We start from the raw sequence: 23,412 nt of genomic DNA, 5'->3' as shown, positions 1-23,412 counted from the left end.
AGCCAATGATATTTTTTCCCCTTCAGCCAATCAGCAGTTCACCAGTCTAATGTGACGTCAACGGGACTTTTGAGACAGCCAAGCCCAAAATGGGTTGCCTTATTCGGGTACATGGGTGTCACTGCCCACCCCTACCGGTTCTCTAAATTTTTATTTTTAAATAGGCTTTGTCATGATTAATTGACCACATATATGAAGTTAAACAACTAAATTCTATCCAAACGATATCTTATAAGTAAATTCCGTGCCTCAAAATAGAAGTTAGAGAGCTTTTTGAAGTCAAAAAATCGCGGAGATTATAGCGGACAGAAAAAGATGGCTGCCGTTCGTGTTTTGGGCTCACTCGAACTCGCCACCTGATTGGCCAACTGTCGCTGTCAATCACAGAACGATGTGCGACGACGCTGATAGGCTCGGTTAGCTGGTAATTCCACTAGAAACCCCCACAATGGGCTATCAGGCCAGACTCACTCCTGGAATCAAATAGAATAGAAGATTTCCGGAGGGAGGGTTTACCAGGCTAGGAAGAAATGCCACCTGACATTTTTCACATCAGCCTCATGGTGGCGCTATAAAAGGCTGATTTGTGTTTTTAACTATAACTGCACCGATCTGCGTGAAACTTTGCACGCACACTCCCTAGAGGCCAAGGAAAAACATCCGCCCTGCATTTTTCACATTTGCCTTTTATAGCGCCACCGACTTATGTAAAACACATTTTTGGATATTAAGCCTTCACATTTTATCCAAATTTCACACAAATCGGTACACATGATCTCTATAGTCATGTGATCAAGATGGAACTGTTTGATTTTTCATATTTCATCCTGATTGGCTAACAATGACATCTAAAGTTTGCAGAAGTGGCCCGTTTTGAACAAAATGCCACAAATCATGAACAGCGTCCGATTGAGGTGACACTTTACAAGCACATTCGCACTAAGTTGAAGAACAAATGCCACCCTTTAACATTGCCCTATTATAGCGCCACCAGGAGGCCGATTTTTTTCAAAACTTTTCTTTGTTGTATTACTCCTACAAATGTTGTCCAATCATCATGCAAATCGGTACCCATTATCTCTATAGTCAAGTGATCAAGATGGTTCTGTCCGATTTTTCATATTCCATCCTGATTGGCAAATTCCGAACATTGTTGGCCCACAATAACCTACCTGACCTGGCGGAGACCTGTGCTCCGAGGAGCACTTTTTTGAACATTCACTCTTTGTGTGCAGAGAGTGCACCTCAGGCAATTTTTGCTTGATTCAATATTTAGATTTATTTTAATCAAATATCGTCCTTTATAAACCCATTGAACTTCAAACTATAATTTACACTAATTGAAAATGCACGTGCCTGGTGACTGATAGTGTCCTTTTTAATGCGTGAGGGGCCGTGATTGTTTTTTTGTGTTTTTTTATGAAGGTCAATGTGAGTTACCAGAACCAGGGATGTGTGTTTTCAATGAGTCATTGAATGGTTAAAACAGAGTTTTAAGTTCAATGGGTTTATACTTTATATAGACCCCTTAACAGACGACGTCACACTGATAAGAACCAGTATGCTATGCGCGTGCAGGCCAGCACCAAATGAAACCCATGTCATGTCTCGCTAGGACGCGCCTCACTAGCCAACACACAAGAGGAGGTTGAATGTACTGAAACCAGGGCACTCCAAAACTATTTGTTGGGTATTGATTGCATGAAACAATCACCTGTGCGTCCAGTCTCAATGTTGGTAAACAAATAATTGGTCTATAAGAGGGGTGTCTGATAAAATGAATATCAAATATCTACATACTGAATCAAGTAACTTAAAAATTGTCTGGGATGCACACAAAAGCCAGAGTAGACGTTAAAATGACCCCAGAAGTGTTTTAAAATGAAATACCCCTGTGAGCCAATTATTTGCATAGAAATTATTGATAAAGATCAAATGTAATTCAATGATCAAATTAAATTCATTAAAAAAAATTTTTTTTTAATACTTGGTGTTTTAGACAGATCCCCTTACTAACATTGAATAAAATATTATGTATTACATGACAGTAGGGCCAAACCAGATTTATGCAATGTAAGGCCAAAGCAGGCCATGGGCCTTGAAAACAAGTGATAGTTATGTTTTCTCATTACTGCCATAGTATGCTCAACATGGTGACTTAACCACTCACACAGGCATTGTAATATTACTGATTATGACCTTGTATCAGAATTATTATTTAATGTTAAAATGGTATAAAGTCCTACTGTAGCTGTCAATTGCTGTCTATACAATGCTGAACATATGTGCAGGCTTCAGCCTAAAATGAAACTTTAACCCCAGGATAACTTTGCCTTTGCACGTATGGTGAGGACTTTGGAGCTGGAACAGCACTCTCTGTACAGCGACTCCCACCTTCCCTTCATATGGAAAACCATGGGTATAAAAGACCTCTGCTGAGACCAAGGCCTCAGTCTCAGTCGAGTACTCGCATCCCATAAGGAGAGAGCTTCAACGAAACCATCATGGGGTACACAAAGCTCTGCCTGCTGCTTTTAAGCACACTTGCTTTGGCATGTAAGTATTTTTGTAATTGCTTCAAACATTGCAGGTAATGACACATTTATTCAGTGATTGTACAAGTGAAATGTTAAAAAAGTTACATTTTGAGTTTTCATATTATAAACGTTATCAAATCAACAGATTTTCTTGAGATAACATTAAGATATGATTGATGTAGATACATATATACTGTAAATGATATGTATGATTTTAATAATGGACAATCGTGACAAATTCTAACTCTTTAAAAGAGACATTTATTGCATAGATATTTTACTTAAATGAGTATTTTTTATGTAAACTTCTTGTGTTTTCCTTATAGATGCCCAGGAGGAGGGATCATGCCTGTGTACGTTTCAATATTTATTAAACAAAATCCACATAGATTTCCTCATATTGTTGACCCAGAGCTGCACTTTGTAACTTTCATGTTCTACCCCAGATTCAAACCCTGGTCTTTTCACCACTGAGCTAATAGAGCCTGCCTCCTAGCTCAAAGGATGAATTGAATTTTGACCTTCAGGCAGTAGTACTTGTCAACCAGTCGTGTCAAACCTAAATGCCTCATTAGAAGAGCAGGGAGACCAAATACAACCACCACAATTGTTATATTGTATTAACGTACTCTAACATTATTAACATTGAATAAAAAATTATAATTACTTAACAATACAAATAGGACCCCCTCGAAAATGAGTTGCTACATCCCAAAGGGGCTATCCATTCAACACATTCTGACAAATGAATTCTGACAAATGTTGACATCTGCAATTAATTTAACCTGTCACACAACCATGACCATATTGAATTGCTGAAAATACTTGCTGTACTGTCAATGTGCTAAAAAAAAATCTATTTTTCAACAGTGAACCAAAGGTACAAAGCCTTCAACAAATATGAATACCTCTATGAAGCTGAATCCTTGAACGCCATCAACGGTGCCTCAAATCTTCGCAATGGACCCAAGGGCTCTTGCAAGGTACATGACGCACCAACAGTAAATAATACTTACGCATACATGCGCATTTTAGTTCATGTATATCTTTCATCGTAATATCCTAAAAGCTAAAATGACACCTACACAGGTCGAGATTGAAGTTCCCCAGATGTGCCACTACATCGTCCGCACCACTGGCTGTAGCCTGAGTGAGGTTGTCGACATGGATGCAGAAGGCAATGCTGTGGTCGCCCCTGCACCCAGCTCTGAGGCCTTTGCTGCTGAAATGGAGAAGTAGGTTATGCCAGCAGCACATAGGTCTACATTTGTTTTATGTGACTGAACACATGATTACTGTTCAATTAAAATAAGACCTGTGGAACAAAACCTTTAAAGAGACTAGACTTGATAGTAAGTCCTCTTGTATGTTTATTTTCTTCTTAGATATCCTCTGAAGGTTGTGGTTGAGGGTGAGTACGATGTCAAACTGTACCCTGAGGAGGGTGAGACGATGCCCATCCTGAACATCAAGAGAGGTATCATCTCTGCCCTGGCCGTGCCTCTGCTGGAGGAGGAGAAGAACAAGAACATGGTACATTAAACTGCTCTTTGATTTATACCTACACTGCAGGCATCCACATTTGTATTTTTGTATATACAGTACCAGCATGAAGAAAACATATGTTATTTTGATATTTGATATTTGAGGGGAAAATAACATTTTTTTCTCTGCATTTTTCCATTTCAGCCCACCATCCATGGCAAATGCAGGACCTCTTACTCTGTCAATGCAAGAGAGGACATTGCTACTGACATCAGCCTCACCAGGGATCTGTCCAAATGTGACAAATTCATGCCCATGAGAGACCACACCAGCCCCCTGGCTCTGATCTCTGGCATGGTAAGATATCCAAGCAATGTGGTTGTTTGCTTGTTTGTAAAATGCACTGCAGGCACGCACTGTGGATTTCAAACAATACCATACTGTGAGTCTGAGAAGTAACACAAATAACTTTCTACTTGCAGCACTACCCTCTTGCCCAGCTGGTCAGGAGCTCCCAGACCTGCAACTATAAGTTTGACAATGAGAACATGCACATGACCTCTGGTGCCTGCACTGAGAACCACATCCTCGTTCCTTTCTCTCACAAGTAAGTCAAACCATGTAAACCGTTATCTCACACTGTACATGATTTTGTATGTGTATGGATCTTTATTACAATTTACAATTTAGGCATTTAGCAGACGCTCTTAATCCAGAGGTATACAATATGAGGTAATACATCAAATGCATAGAAATAGTCATCTAGGATCATAGGTAAACCAATAACCTATCATCAGTCTAAACAGTATAATAAATCATCTGTACATTGAAACTATACGCAATATAGGATGCCATGTCTACAAATGAACCTGGCTAGTCTACATAACATGCTATCTAAATTACATTTAGCTTTTGCATTAGCCTGCAAGGTTGTCAAGGCTAGGGCAAATGCTACAGGTCTCAACTATGTGTTGTCTGCCCATAGGGGACAATATGGCGTTACCAATGTTGGCAAGCAGTCTCTGACTTTGCTGGAGGTTTCTGCTTACAACGACAGAGTCTTTGACTTGGGTAAGGAGCTCTTTGCATTTGTCATTCTTATCTATGGATGTTTTTTTTTTATTTTTTTTTACTGAAATTGACAATGCCATTTCAGCTGTTTACTCTCTGATTACTATAGATGAAGCCAATGTCAAGGGTCTGAACATGGAGACTGCTGCTGACAGGAATGTTATCCAGGATAAGGAAGCTGGTCTGGCTCTCCTGAGAGAACTGGCTAATCTGCCTGAGACCGAGGGCGAGAGGAGGGCCCACCTCTTCCAGAAGCTGGTGTATATGGTCCGTGGAATGAAAATCGAGACCCTGAGCCCTGCTATTCCCGAGGCTCTTGAGGTGTCCCGTTCACTGAGCTACCAGGTTCTGGCCCAGTGTGGTACCCCTGAGTGTAGCAGTGCCATCATGCAGATCCTGAGGACTTACGACAGCTCCGCTGTTGAGGTTGATGCCACCGTGTTTGGTCTGGGACTGGTGTCCAACCCCTCTCCCCTCCTGATCAATGACATGCTGGAGATGGCTCAGTACAAGCCCAGCAAGCCCATCATGTATGCCCTCAGCAATGTTGTCAAGAGGTGAGAAACCGCAACTTGAACTTACTCTGTTAGAACAAGCTTATTTAGTGTTACACAGTAGATAACTCAACTGCCACATTATTCAATATTCAATAGATTCTACAAAGCTGAAGGCAAACTGACCCCTGAAATCCATGCTGTTGCTCAGTTCATGGGCTCCCAGCTGGGTGACTGCACTGGTGACAATGCCTTCATGACTCTGAGGGTGAGTGGTTATCTCTAATGGATTTATACTTAATACATTAAAAGATAGTAGATGACAGATCAAACTCATCAATGGTTTCTTGACCTTAGGTTATTGGAAACATGGCTGCAGCCATGGGCGCTGCCAGCCCTGCCCTGAGGACTGCTGTGATCGAGTGTGTGAACCAGCCTGCTGCATCCCTTGCTGTTCAGGAAGCTGCCATCCAGGCCTACAGGCTGACCCCTGTCCCAGAGGAGGCAAGTCAAACTGTTTTCACAGTTACTTTTGGTATACTTCACAGAAGACAATTCTTTTTTAATTTAATGATGAGTTTATTTATTTATTATTATTTTATTTCTCTGTCACAGGGCAGAGAGGTTCTCATGCAGGTCCTTCTGGACAGCGCCAGCCCCCTGCAGAAGCGCGTTGCTGCCTACCTGGTGCTGATGAAAGACCCCCAGCCAAGTGAACTCGCCCAGCTGGCTGCTGCCCTGCCTAATGAACCTGACCAGCAAGCCAAGAGCTTTGTCATCTCCCATGTTACCAACATCTTGTCTTCAACTGAGCCCGAGACACAAGAGTAAGTGAAGTCTTTTAAAATTGAATATGCAGCATGAGCTGTGGAGAAGTGGATTTTTTCATTTAATGCTTACCTCTAATTAGTACATCTATCTTTCTTATAGGCTGAGACAGAAGATTCTCGATGCCCTGCAAGGTAATGAGATTGGAACCGTCATGGACCCAACCAAGTTCTCCCGCAACTACAAGGTCGGATCTGTGGAGGGAAACATGATCTTTGAGGGTGCCAGCTATCTGCCCAAGGAGGTCATGCTTGAGATGACCCTGAAAGCCTTTGGCTATGACATTGACATGATGGAGGTAGATAAAACCAAGTCTTTCCTTGTAAGATATAATAATGCATTGCTCAATTATTGTCTCCGCCAGGCCGAAAGGCATGGCGAGAGAGTATGTTTTGCCCCCTGTCCGTGTGTGTGTCCGTCCGTCCGTCCGTCCGTCCGTCATTCTGTCATTTTGTGTACAGCTAATCTCCGGCACCGTTGCCTTGATCGCAGCGAAACTGTGCACACACACTCCCTGGATGCCAGAGCAGAACCTCTGCCCCAAATTTTTCAAATTAGCCTTTTATAGCGCCACCAGGAGGCCGCTTTTTTCAAAACACATTTCTTGACAGTACTCCTACAGATTTTATCCAAACATCACGCAAATCAGTACACAGTATCTCTATAGTCATGTGATCAACACGGATCTGTCCAATTTTCCATATTTCATCCTGATTGGCTAAGGTTGGCTTCCAAAGTTTGCAAGATTGCTCCGTTTTCAACAAAATGCCTCAAATCATGAACGCAGCTTGCGATTTCCGTGAGATTTCACACGCACATTCCCACTAGGCCGAGGAAGAAATGCCACTTGAAAATGTTCAAATCAGCCTCATGGTTGCGCTTTAAATGGACGATTTGTGTTTTTAACTATAACTGCACCGATCTGCATGAAACTTTGCAGCACACTCCCTAGAGGCCAAGGAAAAACAACTGACCTGCATTTTTCACATTTGCCTTTCATAGCGCCACCAGGAGGCCGACTTATGTAAAACAAATTTTTTGATATTAATCCTTCAGAATTAGTCCAAATTTCACGCACATCGGTACACTTGATCTCTATAGTCATGTGATCACGATGGATCTTTTAACATTTTCATATTCCATCCTGATTGGCTAACATTGACATCTAAAGTTTGCAGGAGTGGCCCGTTTTGAACAAAATGCCACAAATCATGAATGCAGCGTCCGATTGTGGTGACACTTTGCACGCACATTCGCACTACATTGAAGAACAAATGCCACCCTTTTAACATTGCCCTATTATAGCGCCACCAGGAGGCCAATTTTGCAACACTTTTCTTTTTTATATTACTCCTACAAATTCAAACATCATGCAAATCGGTACACATATAGTCAAGTGATCAAGATGGTTCCGTCCAATTTTTCATATTCCATCCTGATTGGCTAATTCCAAACATTGTTGCCCCACAATAACCTACCTGACCTGGCGGAGACCTGTGCTCCGAGGAGCACTTTTTCTAGTTCAAACTGAATTGAATTGTCACACTAAATATTCTACATTTCCAGATCGGTATGGAGGGCACTGGACTTGAGCCAACTGTTGAGGCCCTGTTTGGAGAGAACGGATTCTTCCCAGACACAGTGCTGAAGACAATGTATTTTGTCTCTGACAAAATGCCCCAGGAGGTCAGCCTGGTTCTGAAGAACCTGCTCCCCGCTCTCAGGAACGACAGACGAAAGAGAGAGGTAAGTCACAAAAGCGTTTGGATTGAATTTACGTATTACTTTGAATTATTTCTACAAAGTACAGTCATCATCTCATTATTATTTTTTTGGGCGGTGAAACCGCCCCTATAAGTGAGATTTGGAAAAATGTACATTTTCCTGCGCTGTGATCTGGGCCCAGGAAATTTGTACAATTATCCTGCGCTGTGATTGGCCAATCACAGTCTATTCAGGACTGTGATTGGCCAGTGTCACATGACACATGTGCATAGCCCTATATAAGAAACCATAACTTAAAAAAAAACAAAAATTTGTTTTTTTCAAGTTATGGCTTCGTCCATCATAAAGAGTGTTTCAATAAATGTATTTAGCTTTTGTACATGATTGGTTGACTCCATTCAGTATTGTGATTAGCTAGCAAGACACCGCCCACTTCACACAGGGTGTGATTTTTTATATCTTTAGACCACCCAGAACATCATGAGAGAAATCGGACGCAACCTTAACAAACTGGTGACTGAACTGAAAGCCCAGCAGACCCCTGAGGCTATGGTTTACCTGAGACTCCTGGGAAATGAGCTGGGATACCTCAAGACCAGTGACATGGAGGCGATGGCCTACTCTGCTGCCATGATGATTGATAACATGCTCAAGATGCTCCCCATGGATGTATGTAACAAAATAAAATAAAGAATGGTGTGATTTACTTTATTTTGAACTGACTATTGAATTAGGGACATTTACTATAGCTTCTTCTATTTCCTGACAGTTGATGAAGGGACTGATGACTAAAGCTGACAACGAAGTATTCGCTCATTACATCTTCATGGACAATGAGTTCTTCCTGCCCACTGCTACTGGTGTGCCTCTGAGGATTGCCCTGTCTGGTACCTTCACTCCTGGTATCAAGGGTGGACTCAACATTGCCCGTGACATGGTAAAAAATCTTCTCAATTTCATAAAGATAAATAATAATGAAATGTAACATTCCATAGTGTATCTCTTTCATAACCCATTGATGGCTGTCCCCCCCCCAGAGCGAGATTGCCTTCATGCCTTCAGCTGGCATTGAGTTTGTGACTCAGATTGGCTCTTTCATTCCTGAGTACGTCAACTCTGGACTGGAGATGCACACCAACCTCTTCCATGAGAGCGGACTGAGCGCCAAGATCTCCGTGGGAAGTGGTGAAATGAAGTTCACCATGCCTGCTCCTAAGAATCCTACCAAGCTCATCAGCATTACGTAAGCCTCAACTGACTATTTACACAAATAGTCTATATGGAATCTAATAATAATCTATAAATGCAACAATCCAAACTATCTTCTATCTCAATTACAGAAACACCTTTGTGGCAGTGAATGGTGCTGAGATTAAAACTATCCCCCCTATGGTGGAGGACAAGGTTGATGTCAGTGAGTGCACTCCCTTCTTCGCTGGAATGAAGTACTGCACTTCCCTGATGTACACTGATGCTTACAATTATGAGACCCCCTACTTCCCCTTCACCGGAGACAGCAAGTAAGTGAAAGCCCTGAAACTTGTAAAGTGCTAAAGACAGCATTTATGAATGGAATGCCTTTTAAATTGTATCGTATTTAAGACAAATCTAATCGTAAAATGGATCTACCACTCAGGTTGGCTGTGGAGCTCCATCCTACTGGTGAGGTGACTGAATACTCTGCTACCTTCACCTATGAGCTCGTCACAGAGGATGAGAAGGTTGACACCGTGAAAATGGTCCTGATGGCGGAAGGTAACAAGATTTAGCAAATAATTATTTCAAAGCTACATTAAATATATGATATAGAATTTCTCTGACATTGGAGCTGTTGAAATGTGGCGCTCACAGTTTCATCTGGAACAACACTAAGAAGATTCATTAAAAAAATGATTCCACAAGGATTTCCCTTACTATTACATCAACATGTTAGAGCAATATACCTTTAGTCTACATAGTCAAACCTAAATAAAGCAATGTATAACTACTTCGCTACTACGGCAATATTTGCAACTGATATTGAATGCTGATTGATAGGTACATACTCTTCATGAACTTCATTATAACTGCATGTAAGTTATGTAATAGTACATGTAAAAGTAAACAGATGAATCGCATGTGAACCATTACCAGGTGCTGGTGAGGCCACAGCAACTGTGAAGTACAACAGGAAGCAGAATGTCCTCACTACTGACTTCCAGATCCCTGACTACGACCTGGAGGCTGGATTCAGGCTGGGTGTCGTTGACGCCAACACCAAGGGTAATGGAGCTTACGCAGTCTCCTTTGACCTGATCAACAAGAACATCCCTCAGCTCTCACTGGTTGCCCTCGCCAAGTAAGAAATCAATCAAAACATGAACTTGTTCTAATCAAACAAAATGTATCATGTTCAGATTTTTTTTTAATTATCAGTATACTCTATCAATGTTTGGTGTGAGACCATTAACTCATAGGTTTCCTCTTCTTAGGGTGGCAACGATGGAGGATGCTATGCTGCAGCTCCAGTTTCTGGTTCCCTTGATGAAGGCTGATGCCACCCTCAGAGCCAATCTGAAGCGTGGTGAGACGCTTGAATTAGAGCTCACAAGTGACATCAAGCTCCCAGAGACCACCTCACTGCAGAAGATTGCCTTGAAATATGGTAGGATATGATTATTACTTTTCTCTGTGTCATAGAATCCTCCGTTATGTTCTACTATTGCACCCGAATAGATTTTCCATTAATCACAGCAGTTACCTTGGGTTCATTCCGTGAACCAGTTTTGCTTTCCTGAATCACTCACCCCAAATATTAATTTATTATTTAACTGCAAAATGCATCTTGCATCTTCTTTTTTTAACATTATTCTTACATTATTCTATGTGAAACTAACATAAAGAACTGTTTTTAGATGACAGCAAGATTGAGGCTGAGGTCAAGTCTGAGATGAACTCTCAGATCCAGAAACTTCTCCCCAATGCTGAGGCAGTTGAGAGGATTATCAATGAAGTTCTTGATATGCAGGTTGGACAGACTGAAATGAAGGTCCGTCAATTCCTCACCAAGTCTGTGGAGGTAATACCTTACCCACACAACCCTTTATCCTTCACTTCAACATGAATGGATATGTTTAACACATTGTACTGAATGAATGAATGAATGAATGAATGAATGAATGAATTATTTTATGTAAGTGTCATGCCACCTTGTGGCCCATTCCTAATGGGATTATATGACACCTTTTCAGACAGTTAAAATGTTCAGATTATTTTATACACTGGTTACCGATATTGCTGATCATATACAACAAATGCCGACCGAACAATACAATACAAAACAAAACATAAAGTACATATCCCCTACTGGCTGTACAATGCTTTTTTCCTCAAGTCCCAAGCTTTCTCCAAGTAGTTTGCCAGTTTAAATACATCTTTTTCAAATAAGCAATTAATAAGTTGCACTAATGTGTTCTTTTAGGCAACCAACAACTACATGGACAAATATGTTTCTGATATCCCATACATCACTTACATAAGGATACCTGCCATGCCTGAAATTACGATGCCAGAGAAACTTTTCTTCAATGCGTAAGTAAAAATGTTTTGGTCCAAAAATATAAATTGACACATTTTATAAGCCAGCCACGAGAGTAAGAATAAAGATGTGTTCATATAATGTTATATATATAATTATTTTGGCAGTGAGGCCAAGGCTGCTTACAACTTCAACAATGAACGCTTCCTCATCGCCATCCCTCTTGGAGGAAAGTCAACAACAGCTGACCTGAACTTCCCACCTGCCCTGGCCACCCCAAGCCTGTCACTGCCCCAGTTTGGCCTGGAGGTTGCCTCCATGGAAATTCCCCTCCCAGAGCTGGTTGTCCCTGAGACCATTTCTGTTCCCCTCTTTGGAAAGGCTGAGGTTTCAGCTAAAGCAAGCACCAACCTGTATGAATTAGAGGTCTCTGCGGCTCTCGGAAAAGACGCTGATGAAACACCAAGCTACTCAGCCAAGTTTGAGATGGAGGGAACTTCCCCAGTAGACATCTTGTCCCTCAAGGTGGAAGGTAAAGATTTTCTTTAAGAATGATTCAAATCAGCAATAAAATATAACTTAAAGCTTGATTTTCAGTTGTTGTCTGATACTCACAAATACACTGTATTCCCTGTTTCAGGCTCTGGATTGCTGGTTGGCACTCCATCTGATTCTCTCAAGGCCCACATGAAAGCTGCTGTGACCCATAAACTTCTTGAAGCCAGTGTGAGCATCATGGAAGTTGGAACCTTCACTGACAAAATCAGTGTCAAGTCCAGCAGCAAGATTGTAGCAACAAGTCCTCTTGGCCTGCTTATTGAGCTAGAACACACTGGCACAGTTGGCTTCAATGCTGAAGAACTTTCTGCTGATAGCAACCTTGAAGGATCCATCAAAGCTGGACCCATCTATGGCAACACCATTTCTACCCAGGCTTTCACCATCTTCCCATTCAGGCCAGAAGCAAAGATTGACTCCTCTCTGAAGATTGATACCACCATTCTTAAGGCTCAGAACACCATTGCAGCAACATTTGTCAATGGTGAGCTCAGTGTTGTGTCAAACACTAATGCTTTTGAGGACATCCTGACCCAAGCTGCAGAGCTCTCCTTCAAGGACAACAAACTGGCCCTGACATGCGATACCAATGCTATTGTACTTGGCATGAAGGCACGGAACCTGGCTGAGGCCTCTGCTGGCACAGATGAAGTCATCATCAAGATGGAGACCAATGCTGACAACTCTGAAAACCGCATCTACTCCTTGCTTACTGCCACTCTTGATGTCAATGGCCTGGTTCTAAGCAGTGATGCTAATGTGAAGCTCCTTGAGAATGAGGCTGTTCAGAAAACTACTCTGAAAATGAACAAGGACTTGGCTGAGCTGTCCATTATCAACAAGGCTGAACTGCCAAGTGACATCAAGGTCGATAATGCCAACACTCTGACCATCACTCTTTCTAGCCTTGACTTCGACACCAAGGTTGAGGCCATCGTCAGTGAGTATGCCACTTATACTCATGATATCACCATTGCCCTGAAGCCCTACACCGCTACTGCAAATGTGAATAACAACCTGAAAGTGCTGGCAGCCAATATCATCAATGAGGCCCAGTTGAAGGCAGAGCTTTACAAGATGGACCTGACTGGAAGCCTGAAAGCCACCTATGGTGAAGAGGAGATCAAGCACACTTATGAGATCAATTATGCTGACATGACTGCCAATGCTAAGTGTAGTACTACTGGAAAGGTCTTTGGAACCAACATGAACCAGAACACCGAGCTTGAAGTTGTTGGTCTTGCTGCCAGGCTCACCAATGATGCCCGCTTCAACTCTCAGCCCATGCGCTATGATCACACCATCCGCACTAGCATCATTCCTTTCGACTTCAACCTTGATGTCATGTTCAATGCTGATGGTGACCTGACCCTGTATGGCAAGCAGAGCGGCCAGCTCTATGGCAAGTTCCTCCTTAGGGCACAGCCCCTGGCTCTTGCCACCTCACATGAATGCAGAGCTTCAGTGACCCAGCAGCTGGACAATGTATTTTCCCTTGAAACCACTGTTGACAACAAAGTGGATGCATTGCTGACTCCTCAGGAACAGAAGTTCACAATGATGCTGAAATCTAAGATGAACAACCATGCATTGAGCCAAGAAGTTAATGCCTACAACAATGCAGAGAAGCTTGGACTGGAGATGTCAAACACCCTCCTTACCAGCCTTCTCAACACAGATTCCAGTGAAAACCAGGAGTTTTCCATCTCTGGCTTCCTTAAATACGATAAGAGCACTGAGAGCCACATGATTATGTTGCCTTTCATTGAGAATTTCCCAGCTCTCCTTGAAGACATCAAGGTTGTGGTTGTGAGCATGGCAGAAGCACTGCAAAACTACATCAACAATGAAGACATAAAGGCTAAGATCGAGGCTATTCCTCAATATGTGAGTGACTTTGTTTCCCAACTGCATATTGAAGACAAAGCAGCACAGCTGAAGCAGACCCTGATTGATTTCACCCAGGAATATGTTATCACCATTGAAGAACTGGAGGCCTCCCTGATGAACCTGAAGGTTGTTCTTGAGAAAATCCTGACTGAAGTTGCTTCCCGTGTGCAGGACATTATTTCTGCTACCAAGGAAATGATTGCAAGTGGCACCTTGTCTGAGAATGTCATCAAGAGACTGAACCAGGAACTGAGTACCTTCCTTGACGAGTATAATATCAGGGATATGATTGTTGCCGTGGTTGATGCCATTGAAGAGGTCATCAAACAGATTGACTTGCAGAAGCTAAGTGAAAGTAGCCTTTCCTTCCTTCATGATCTGGATGTTCAGTTTGATGTCAAGGCTAAGCTAGAAATGGTTGTCAGCAAGCTGAAGGAGTTCATTGCCAGCTTTGACATTACTGAGTTTGCTGAACAGCTGAAAACATACATTTCATCCCTCAACCTGGATGCCTACGTTCAAGAACTGATGGCACAGTTTCCAACAAACCTCTTTGGTACAACAGTTGAAACTCTGAAAGAATTGATTCAACAGTTTGACATCCTTGGTAAATTCAACACACTCATTGCTAGCCTCAGAGAGTTGATTGTCAAGTTTGAAGTTGACCAGAAGGTTGAGGCCATCTTGGAAAAGGTTGTTGAGCTCATCAAGCAGTTCAAGATTGATGAAACTGTCCAAGTTCTAGCTACCAATCTGAAGGCCATTGACATGCCTGGCAAGATAATGCAGGTACTGGAAAATGCCATCAACTATCTGAAGGCCACAGAAATTAAACAAGTGATTGAGCAAATGAATGTCTACCTTGATACCATTGTGCAGCAGCTTAAATCTTTCAACTACAATTCTTTTGCTGATGAGGTCAACCAGATGATTTCTGCATATTCCTCTCAAGTAAATGAGCTGATCAAGGCACTGGAAATCCCCCAGAAACTTGAAGCCATCAGAGAGTTTGTCAACTTTGCTCTGTCTACTGTCATGAACTACCTGGAGCTGCTGAACATGAACTACCTCCCTGCCCTGCCTGCGATTTCACTCCCTGAGATCACCCTTCCAGAGTTTTCATTCCCTGTCATCCCTCCAGTACCTGTTGAGAAGCTCATTGAGACTCTCCAGATCCCTGAGTTCAAGCTGCCAAACATCCCTACTGAGTTCATAGTGCCAGGATTTGGAAAACTCTATGGTGAGATGAGAGTCAACTCCCCCATTTACACAATTAGGAATGCTGCTGAGCTGCAGAGTTCTGTTTATGGTGAGAATCCTCCTCAGGTGACAGCATTTGTGACCTCCCAGGCAACATCTCCCATTGAGATCCTCAACTTCAACCTGGATTCCACCACCCGCATTGCTGTCCCAGAGGCACGCCGTGTGATTGTTGCTGAGACCCTTAAGTTTACTCACTCTGCTCTTGAGCTTGAGCACCAGGCATCTGTAACTCTTCAAGACCTCTCGGCCCAGGCCTCAGCCAAGACCACAGTGAAGGCCACCACTTCACCTTACACTGCCGAGCTTGTGAATGAAGCCTTCTTTGCCACTGCAGGTGGTTTGTCTGGCACTATTGACACCACATACTCTCATATGCTTAGCCTCCCAATCATTGGCATCACCAGTGAAACTTCTCTGACCCAAAAGGCTGTTGCACGCCAGGAGGGAACCACCATTACCCTGACTGTTGGAAATGAGGGCACTGCCAAGTTCAACTCTCATGATGGAGTCCACAAGAGTGACCTGCTCTTCACCATCAATCCCAACATTGCTAAGCTGAGCTTCACTAGTGATACAGACACAGCCCTGCTGAAGATGAAACAGACCTTGAACGCTGACTCTGTCCCCCTCAGCTATTTCAAGTTCGATGCCCGCTCTGAGGCAGAGGGCCCAGCAGTCAAGAACAGCCTTCTGGTAGCATCTGGAAATGTCAACCTTTATGATATGAAGATTGAGCTGAAGGCAACCCATGACACAGAGCTGGTTGGCACTCTCAGTGGAGTTCTTTCTAATGCAGTCAACATTGTCATCCGTCCCGTTGAGGTTGTCTTTGATTTCCAAAACAAGGGAAACACAGTGGTGGGATTCACTGATGCTCTGATTGCCAAAATTGATCTCCAGAATGATTACTCAGCTACCTTCAAACCTGACACCCAAAAGATCAACACTGTTGCTCTGGCACGTCTCAATCAGTACAAACTGTTCTACAACGTCACCATGAACAACAATGAGAAGGAGTTTGGTATCTTTGCTGATGTAGATGGTGATGCTAATCTTGACTTCCTTGCGACCCCCATCAGCATCCCTGAGCTTAATCTGCCATTTTACGACATACGCACCCCAGCCATCAGTGATCTGAACTTATATGAACTTACTGGTCTGAAGAACATCTTGACCACCACAGAGCAGCATATTGATGTCACTACCAAGATTGCGTACCAGAAGAGCATGTATGCCCCTCTTGTTGATGTAATGGGTCTGATCCAGATTCCCTCTGTGGGTAACCTGATCACAGAGCTGTCCTTTAAGTCTGCCATTATCAACCTGAATCTTAATGCTGGACTCTACAATGAGGAGGATCTTGTGTTCCGTCTGGGAGCAACAACCGCCTCTGTGTTTGAGAGCCTGAAGGCTAAGCTTGATGGCACCACCAGCCTGACCACCAGAAGAGGAATCAAGCTGGCAAACTCCCTGTCCCTTGAGAACCCCCATATTGAGGGTACCCATGACAGCACCATCAGTGTGAATCCTGAGACTTTTGAAGCTGCTGTCTCTGTAGCTACTGTAGGCAAGATTGCCCTGCCCATCCTCAACCTGGAAGCCAACCAAAACCTGGTTGCAGACACCAAGACCAAGGCAAATGCCGTCTCCACCTTGAAGCTGAAGGGTGATTTCAATGTGCCCATCATCAAGGCTGTTGGAAAGGCAGAGGCAGAGCAGAGCCTGAAGCTGGAGGGAACATTTGAGGATGTTTCTATGGAAACAACCACCGTGGCAAATATTGAGGGCACAGTGTTTGAGGAATATCCACTTTTGGTAGCACTTAACAATGAGGCTAATCTGTACCTAAATGCTGATGGCCTGCGCTCCACAATCAAGGTACTTGGTAACACCAGATTCAACCAGGGTGACATCAAGCTCCTGGAGATGGATCTGGATGAAAGCCTAGCTATTGAGGCCTCCCTTAGCCGTGTGTATGCAGTGCTGAAGATTGCCAGCAACAATGAGGCAAATGTCATTGACTTCAACACCAAGGGAAAGCATATTGTCCAAGCTACAGTGGACCTTGCACCTACCTCTTCCTTGACCGCTGATATTGAGATTGATATGTCTCAGCCAAGCAGCCTGGGTGAACTCACCATCTTTGAGAAGACCATTGTTGAGCTGACAGCCCCAAAGCAGAAAATCTCTGCCAATGCCAAGATTGTAACTCCAGTGTACACCACAAGCCTAGCAGCTGAGTTGGAGGGTGATGCCCCTGTCTTCAAAGTGACATTCAAGTCCACTGCTACCTCAGTCTTTGTCATCTTGGATTATGACCTTGATTGTGAGTGCCTTTTTTGTCTTTATAAAACTAGATGCCACTGCTGTGTTGTATTAAATACATACATATTACTTAGTATTTCAAATGTAATTGTTAATTGTAAAACATTTTGCTTCCATAGCTGCCATCACAGTAAGCTATGAAAATGATGGCTTGAGCCTGACTGGCAACGCTGTGTTGACCCATGCTGACCTGACCATGGACATTCAGCATGTTCTGTCCTACTCTCTGAGGTACCCACTTTTGTCTGATGCGTTTAGTCTGATTTAGAAGTAGTTGACAATTTCAGTTGTTCCTAGACAATTCAAACACTGACACATTGTTTCTCACAAGGTAAATATTCCATACTTGTTCTTACTTAAGTGTTTTACATTCATTATGGATAGCTTCTCCTATTTACTATAGGAATTTCTAATGGTCATTTCTATATTCAGTGACTCCCGCCTCACCTTGAACATGGACATCACCAGCCCCACCTTCACTGATGCAAGCTTCCGCTATGCTGCCCTCACAGATGGTATTAGTGCCTCTGTCTCCACCCCATCAGCTGGCTTCCTTGGTCTTCAGTTCCAGGGCAGAGTGCCATCTCAGATGAATGCCAGACTTTATGGTCGTTATGCTGTGAGTATATCATGTTTATAATTTGTCTGAATAATGAAACAAATTGCCATGATATTTGCATCACTTACCTCTGCATACCAAGATTGTAAGGCAAGGCTAATGCACTCAATGTATTATTATTTTCTTTTTGCCAGTCTGCTCCTGAGGATGATGTGGACATCTTCATCATTAGAGCTTCTGCAAAGGATGGCGATAAGATGAATCTGAATGTTGCCTTCAACATGGAGGCTCCTGAAATCATGATCAATGGACTAAAGGAAAGGCTCCCTGCCATCGTCTCTACCCTGAACGACTTCGGTGAGAGGTATCAGCTCATTGGACACGTCACCGGTCTGAAGAGTGCCATCGTCAATCTGGTTGAGGAGACTTACACCACCGTCAACAATCAGGCCCCAGAGCTCAGCCAGCTGTCCATTCTCTTCAGAAACACGGTTGTTCAATACCAGAAGACTGTCCAGGTCTTCCTGGATACTGCTGTCAAATTCCTGAGGGAAACCCAGTTCAAGCTGCCTGGCTCTGATGAGATGACCACTCTCCCCGAGGTCCTCAAGAAACTGACCAGCACTGTTGCCACTGTATTAGAGAAGGCCATACAGATGATGCTTGTTAATGCTGAGCTAATTTTCAACACCATGGTCGACATGTTGAGCAACGTTCAGGTCACCATGCCCATCGGTGATGTCATGTCCGGAGCCCAGATGATCGATCAGCTTAGAGATACAGTGAAGGCCCTCCTTAACCAGGTTGTGGATCTCGTTAAGAACATGGAGAGCCTGGACATGATCTTGGAGAAGCTGGGCGAGACCCTGAAGGCCATCGTTGACAAAGCTCAGGAGTTTGTTGATAACAGCCTGAAGTCTGACACCCTTAATGCAATTGCCATTTACATCAATGCTTACTATGGCAACCTTGTCACTCTGCTGAAGAAGGTCATGGATCAGGCCAACAGCGTTGTGGATATGGAGCATTTGAATGGCACCATTGATTACCTCATGGAGGTTGTTAGATCTGTGGTGGGCCTGTTAAGCAACACCGTCTCTGAATTCATGCAGCAGGCTCCCGCTGAGTTCCAGGAGTATGTGAAGGTTGAGGGAGGAAGGCTTGAGATCGACCTTCCATTCTACCTCCGCCAGTGAGCGAGTGTCAAGGACTAAAACACTACTGTACCTTCTAACAGTAATTTTGGACATTCAGCTATATTTATAAAACAAATATTTCAAATAACATTCCAACAGTACTATTGCTTAGTATATAAAGTATAACAACCTGTATCAACAAATACGGTATTCCCACTTATCTACCTTTCTGCAATATTAGTATGAAATAAAATATGTTACTATTTAATTTTGTATGGCTCTTTTATTATCATCCAAAGGTCTTCAGTAATTATTGAATCAGAGCTTTACATTTTGCATAACATGTACTATATGCATGCAGGTTCCACTTTCCTGGGTTTCTCTACCTCTGCCAACACTATACCTGGCTAGACACAGTTACAATATAATGAGAGCGAGTCCTTTCCTGATTTCATCTTATTTAGCATTAGAAAGGACTGATATGTGAAGATAAGGTTGAAAATGGGTGAAGTGCTCCTTTAATCCAATCTAATACGGCCAATGTTGAACCGTTTATGTCTTTGTGATAAATATGCTATTTCCCTGTAGAGCAACACAATTCAGACTATTTGAATTCAGCGGTCCTTCCAGACTCATTGTCATTCTCAGACAAAGCTTGGAAAGTTTCATAAACTCATGAGGGAACTAGAAAAGTTTGCACCTCTGAGCACAGGTCTCTGCCAGGGCCCGCCAAAAAATCTGACTAACACATCGTGATCAGATGACCCCAGAGATAATGTGTAGGCCTACTGATTTTGTGTGTTTTGGACAAAAGCTGTAATGTAATGACCCCACATTTGTGAGAGACAAAGTGAGAGACAATTAAAAAAAATATATATATATATAATAAAAAGATTTGATTTGACACTCATCATTTTATATTTCAAATGTAGTTTTCATTTAAGTAAGAGAGGTGTTTAAACTCTTAAACTATTCAAACAGCAAAGACAAGCATGCATTCTGCATATGGGGATTTTAACCCAGGTCTCTCATATCACAGGCAGCTGCACTAACCATTTGGCTATAAACAGCAAGGCCCACTAGAGCCCACTATTTGGGCCAGCATGACAAATCTGATAGGAATGATTCACATGGTTGTGGAATAAATACAGTTCGGTTATTACATTCAATCTTTGTTGGGATATTCATGTTTGATAGTAATGTGGTTTGTGTGGTTCTTTGTTTAAACACTAAAGTATTAGGGGTGTTAAGCTCACAATACTGTACAACATAATACAATAAGCTAGCCAGGCCTTTCTGATTGATTGATTGATTGATTGATTGATTGATTGATTGATTGATTGATTTTATTAGGATTCAAACATACGAAGTCCTGAAGATAGCACTAAAAACGTTTATTTCCAAAGTGGTCCTTGGTGTAAAACAGACAAACATTACAAAACATGTGGAAATAAATAAATAATATAAATATATAAATAATGAATAAAAGATAAAGTATCACTCTTATATCACTCAAAATAACACCAATTCTCCTAAAACCTAATTAAACAGAACTAAAGAAATTAAAGCAACTGATTTTCATTTATAGCAGTCGAGCCATGTTAACCCACATGTATTGAACTTGTTACTTAAAGATCCAGTGCAATGTCATTTTTGGTCATTTTATTTTGACGTTTCAGTCTGAATGTTTGTTACCAAGTTGCTTATTTCTAACCTAATATGTTTTTAAATACATATTTTAGTGTGCTGATTAAGTTTACAATGAGTAATACACGGTCTGAACGTCATCTTGAAAGAGATTCAAAACGGAGTAGCTCTGTAATTAAAATCAGCTGTGTTTGGAGGAACGCACAGCTATGGAAATCACACAGGTGATCACATAGCTCCATTAAGAACCTCTCACTCCGCTATACAGCTCCGAGATGAGGTTCTATGTCGTTCTCATCCAGAATCGGTGGAACGTCCGCCAAGGCTCCGCTGTTTACCCTTTTGTATACATCGTATCCCAAAACTAATGGTAGATTCCAAACCACGCGGATGTTTAAGGTTTGGAGGTCCGGAGCGAACTTCCCGTTTAAATCGCTTATTTAGTCAGCCTATGGCCATGTTTCCCATTCAACCCGGAAAACCCCCATACGTCCGCTGCCAGTACTGCTCCCGGTTTGGCTACAATGGGAAACATGGCCACAGGCTGACTAAATAAGCGATTTAAACGGGTAGTTTCGCTCCGGACCTAAATTATTATGCTCCGAACCAAACCTTTAAACATCTGTGTGGTTTGGAACCTACCATTAGTTTTGGGATACGATGTATACAAAAGGGTAAACAACGGAGCCTTGACGGACGTTCCACCGATTCTGTATGAGAACGACATAGAACCTCATCTCGGAGCTGTATAGCGGAGTGAGAGGTTCTTTATGGAGCTAGTGATCACACAGGTTTTTAAAATTTTGTTTGGCATCTATTGTTAGGTATGCCCATATGATGACCATGGATATGCTCTAAAATGATGAAAAACATATTTTTCATTTCACTAGACCTTTAAAGTTCATCATTAGTTCTGCCCACAAACCCTGTCTTTCGATTGGCTGGAAATGTTGGAACTGCTTGTATAATATATATATATTTTTTTAATATATATTTTTTATTCAGAAATATGGCACATATCATTTGCCATATGTACATATCATCTTCCTTTCTTTTCTTTAAAAAAAAAACACACCCACCAAACACCAATAAAACAACACGACACAGAACAATAACACCAACACAAACATAAAACAACATAATAACCCCCAGAGGCTATCAGCTACACATTACTTTTCTTTTCCTTCCTTTCTTTGTCTTTTTTACACACATATATATTCCCTTCTTTTTTTTTTATACATGATGGCCAAATAAAAAAAGAACATCACCACTACCTGTGGTGAATACTTGAAGAATCAACTTTTGTTGTCCTGGTAATTTATATACCACCTGCTCATAAGAGGCTATTTTTGACATCGGTTCTATCCAATCTTTAAAGACAAATGAACTGGTTGACTTCCATTGTCTTAAAATAATTCTACATCCAGTTATGAGGGCCATATGGCACCATAACCTGGTTTGACAATTAGGTTATCTGGAAGGATTCCAAGTATACATAAAGCAGGATGTTTATATAGCGACTCTTCGTTGCGATGGGAACGATGTACAAAAAAGAATTTCACCCACTTTTTTACCTTGTAAACCTGTGATGTGACAATAAAACTGATTCCTGATTCCTTCCTGCACTTTACTTATTAAAAAGAGGGTAATTTAATCCCAAAAGTTATTTACCTTCTCATAGAACATGTCTGTATAAGAAGTGTCTGTACCAGGTTGCTTCTCACAATGCCAGTAGAGGTCAGTGTTACTCAACTTTAGTTTAGCCATCTTACATGGAGTCCAATTACATCTGTTTATAGTTTATAACTAGTTAACTGTGACTGTGCTTCTCATGAAGAAGTAGGCCATGGTGCAATAATGCCATAATAATGTTATCTATAATATAAATGCTTCCCCCAACATAATTTAAGACCTTCAAACCGTGGAGCCTGTATACCTTTTATGTATAAAAAAAACGCACCACCTTTAGATTTCCAAACCATATGAAATAATTCATGAATCCCTGTCAGATAATCTGGTTTAGTTTTAATACAATGTTTAAGCTGCATGCGTTTCCCACGTTCAGTAGACTATATTTGACCTTTAATTGTTCAAATGACATCAACGTTTGTCCCTCATACAAATCAATCAAATAAACTATTCCTAATTTAACCCATTGTGGCCATATGAATGGTTTCTTAGATATGGTTATTCTCTTAAACCTGAACCTTTTAAGTGTTAATCCCGGATTAAGTTATTTTTAAGGTAGTGGGACCGTTTCAGAGCACAGTTGAGGGGCTTTGGGTCGATGCATATAGTCTCAATTTGTCAGTTTCTTTCACTATGACTAGATTGCTAATCCAGTCCGTGGGTTGAGTGACTGTCGTCAAGTGTCCCT

At 42.0% G+C, this 23,412-nt stretch overlaps 1 protein-coding gene across 1 annotated transcript; it reads left to right on the top strand.

Annotated features, from left to right (window-relative positions):
- Positions 1-2,504: 2,504 nt before the first annotated feature.
- LOC308102896 (apolipoprotein B-100-like) lies at positions 2,505-19,448 on the top strand (the record flags this gene model as incomplete). The annotated part of the gene is made up of 28 exons (XM_080452749.1): positions 2,505-2,556; positions 2,864-2,890; positions 3,408-3,520; positions 3,627-3,772; positions 3,923-4,070; positions 4,227-4,379; positions 4,505-4,629; positions 5,008-5,093; positions 5,203-5,650; positions 5,747-5,855; positions 5,945-6,091; positions 6,203-6,414; positions 6,518-6,713; positions 7,982-8,161; positions 8,606-8,809; positions 8,910-9,077; positions 9,178-9,383; positions 9,481-9,660; positions 9,777-9,895; positions 10,274-10,478; positions 10,612-10,784; positions 11,035-11,198; positions 11,601-11,710; positions 11,825-12,189; positions 12,298-17,694; positions 17,813-17,924; positions 18,126-18,312; positions 18,447-19,448. 28 exons carry the CDS (start codon positions 2,505-2,507, stop codon positions 19,446-19,448), a joined length of 10,734 nt encoding a protein of 3,577 aa, XP_080308875.1.
- Between the last annotated feature and the right edge of the window lie 3,964 nt (positions 19,449-23,412).

Source organism: Gymnoscopelus braueri (assembly GCF_963280865.1).
Source record: "Gymnoscopelus braueri genome assembly, chromosome: 16".
In the NCBI taxonomy this organism is placed as follows: domain Eukaryota; kingdom Metazoa; phylum Chordata; class Actinopteri; order Myctophiformes; family Myctophidae; genus Gymnoscopelus; species Gymnoscopelus braueri.
The sequence above is the reverse complement of the archived record's forward strand: the minus strand, read 5'-3'. Positions and strand labels throughout refer to the sequence as shown.